This window comes from Bison bison, unplaced genomic scaffold, assembly GCF_000754665.1.
Source record: "Bison bison bison isolate TAMUID 2011002044 unplaced genomic scaffold, Bison_UMD1.0 scf7180017853345, whole genome shotgun sequence".
Lineage (NCBI taxonomy): Eukaryota > Metazoa > Chordata > Mammalia > Artiodactyla > Bovidae > Bison > Bison bison.
This window is the reverse complement of record NW_011483918.1, coordinates 9,337-11,482: the sequence shown is the minus strand read 5'-3', so window position 1 is coordinate 11,482 and position 2,146 is coordinate 9,337. Positions and strand designations below refer to the sequence as shown.

The window sequence follows — 2,146 nt, the reverse complement described above, 5'->3', positions numbered from 1 at the left end:
AGCTGCGGGCAGCCTCACCTGCAGAGTAGGGCTCCTGCCGCTCGGGGTGGGCGAACTCCTGCCGCTCATACTTGGCCCGGATCCACTGCTCCCGCAGGAGTCTGAGAAGAGAGGGCACGTGCTGGGTGACACTGGCCAGAGCTGCCCAGGTGAACTTCTGACAAGCAGGCGGGCCAGGCTCACCCACTGAGGGGGGCACCCCAGGCCATGGCTGCCAGGAGCAGGGGTCCCAGCCCGCCCCACTCACATGGGAAGCAGGAGGGGCCAGCTTCCAACAGAGGCCAAACGGGGTGCTGGCCTGACCTCCCCCAAACCCGAGGTCAGGCACCAGGGACACGGGAAGGGAGCTGGGTCCCCAGCCGCTCTGGGTCACGGGCCTGCTGCTACAACTGACCGCCTCCCTGGGACCTGATCCTCCCTTTCCCCAGACGGCAGGGGGCGGGGAGGGCCCCGGGTCCAGAGACCCCACTCGGGCCAGCCTCTGGCCTCCTGACTCACCACCTATTTCATCCCAACGGCACCCCAGAGCCTTTGCCTGTGGGAGGCTGCTGCAGCCCCTCCACTAAGTGGATATAGCTGCAGGTGCACTCCACACCAAACACGGGCATTCACACGCCCCGTGCACCCCTGCACGGCACTCCACAGTGCACATGGGCATCCACACTCCCTCCACTGCTGCGTGGCCTCCATGGTGAGCTCAGCTGTCAGCCCCCATACCCTCCTGGTCTCATGGCTGCCTGGTCAGGTTCCCTTGTTGATACTAGCCCAGTGAGGGGCCTCTCCCAGGACCCATCCCTCCCGGCAGACCCAAGCACCTGTGTCTGGGGAATGGAGTGGGCTCGGCTCCTGTGAGCCTGCACCCAGTAGAGGTTTCCCGAAAGTGGGGCCCACTGGGATTCAGAGAGATCGGAAGGGGCCGCCAGGTCAGCCGAGAGGCCTTGACCACACGGCCCTGCCGGGGCACCTTGCAGGGACCAGGCCCGTGGGAGTCTGTCCGTGGCACCAGCTCAGTGGGGACGCAGCCATGCGTGCAGGTGGGCTGACCGCAGGAGAGCTGCTGACCTGCAGACTCACAGCCGGGCAGAGCGGCCGGGTCGGGGGCGCCAGGAGGGGCGGGGCCGAGCAAGGAGCCCTGCCCACGAGGGCTTGAAGGGCTGGACGCGGTGCGCAGAGTGAGGTCAGCCCCCGGCTCCCCACCTGTCAAGCGGGGTCTGAACTGGTGGTGCTGAACACCCGCCTCAGGTGGGTCACCGCTCCCAAGCCCACTGTGGCAGCCAGCAGCCCCCTCATCTCCCAGCCCTCATCTGCGCAGAGCTAGGAACACACGAGCCCTGCATGCAGCCCGGGTCCCGGTGTCGCGGGCAGGGTCCCCGGGGTGTGGGGTTCACCAAGTGAGTCGGGGCGATAGCACTGAGCACCAAGGAGGAGGTGCCGCCCAGGGGTGGGGCCGGACGCGGGGGCCTGGGCTGAGGGCAGGCTGCGGCCCTGCCGTCCATCCCAAGAGAGGGACAGTCCAAGAGGAGCCTCGTCACAGGGCCTTCCTCTCCAAGCTGGTGCAGAGCCCGACATGGGGGCCTCCCCCAGGGGCTGGGGTCCCAACCTCACCCCAAACACCTCCCCTGACCTCCGGAACCTTTGGGAACCCAGTGGAGCCCAGGAGTGCCCACGGGGTGGGCAGACAGGGAACCTGAGGCTCAGAGAGGTTGGTGACTAGGATCGTGTGGGGTCATGCCCCTGACCCTCCCCGTGTCCATGTCCTGGGCACCGAGCCAGGTGGGCCGCATGCAGGAGCGGCCGCCCAGCAAGCCCTCCAGACGGCCGGGGGTGCCACAAGGACCCCTGGACCCAGGCTGAGGTTCCCGCGGGGACCTGTACCACCCGGGAGCCCAGGCCAGCTGTCCCCACCCTGCCCGCCACCGCCACCACGCCAGGAACCAAAATGAAGCGGGAGGCGCCTGGATAGGGCTCCTGGACACGGGCCGGCGCGGAGCAGCGGCGCGGACGGGCCCCTGTGTACTCACGGGCAGTCGGAGGCCGAGGGCCGGTAGTAGAAGGGGGGCACTCTGGACTCGAACGTGGCTCTGGCGATGGCGTTCCCACGGGAGGCCATGAACTGCAAGAGAGACGGTGTCAGGGCCCCGAGCCA

The 2,146-nt window shown here is 68.2% G+C and overlaps 1 protein-coding gene across 1 annotated transcript in view; it reads right to left on the bottom strand.

Annotated features, from left to right (window-relative positions):
- ADAP1 (ArfGAP with dual PH domains 1) overlaps positions 1-2,120 on the bottom strand; it is an 11,298-nt gene extending 9,178 nt beyond the window's left edge. The window contains exons 1-2 of the mRNA XM_010854353.1: positions 2,022-2,120; positions 19-101 (exon numbers count right to left, since the gene is read on the bottom strand). Of these exons, the coding sequence (XP_010852655.1) occupies positions 19-101; positions 2,022-2,110 (172 nt within the window). The 5' untranslated portion in view covers positions 2,111-2,120. The remainder of the gene's footprint in view (positions 1-18; positions 102-2,021) is intronic.
- Between the last annotated feature and the right edge of the window lie 26 nt (positions 2,121-2,146).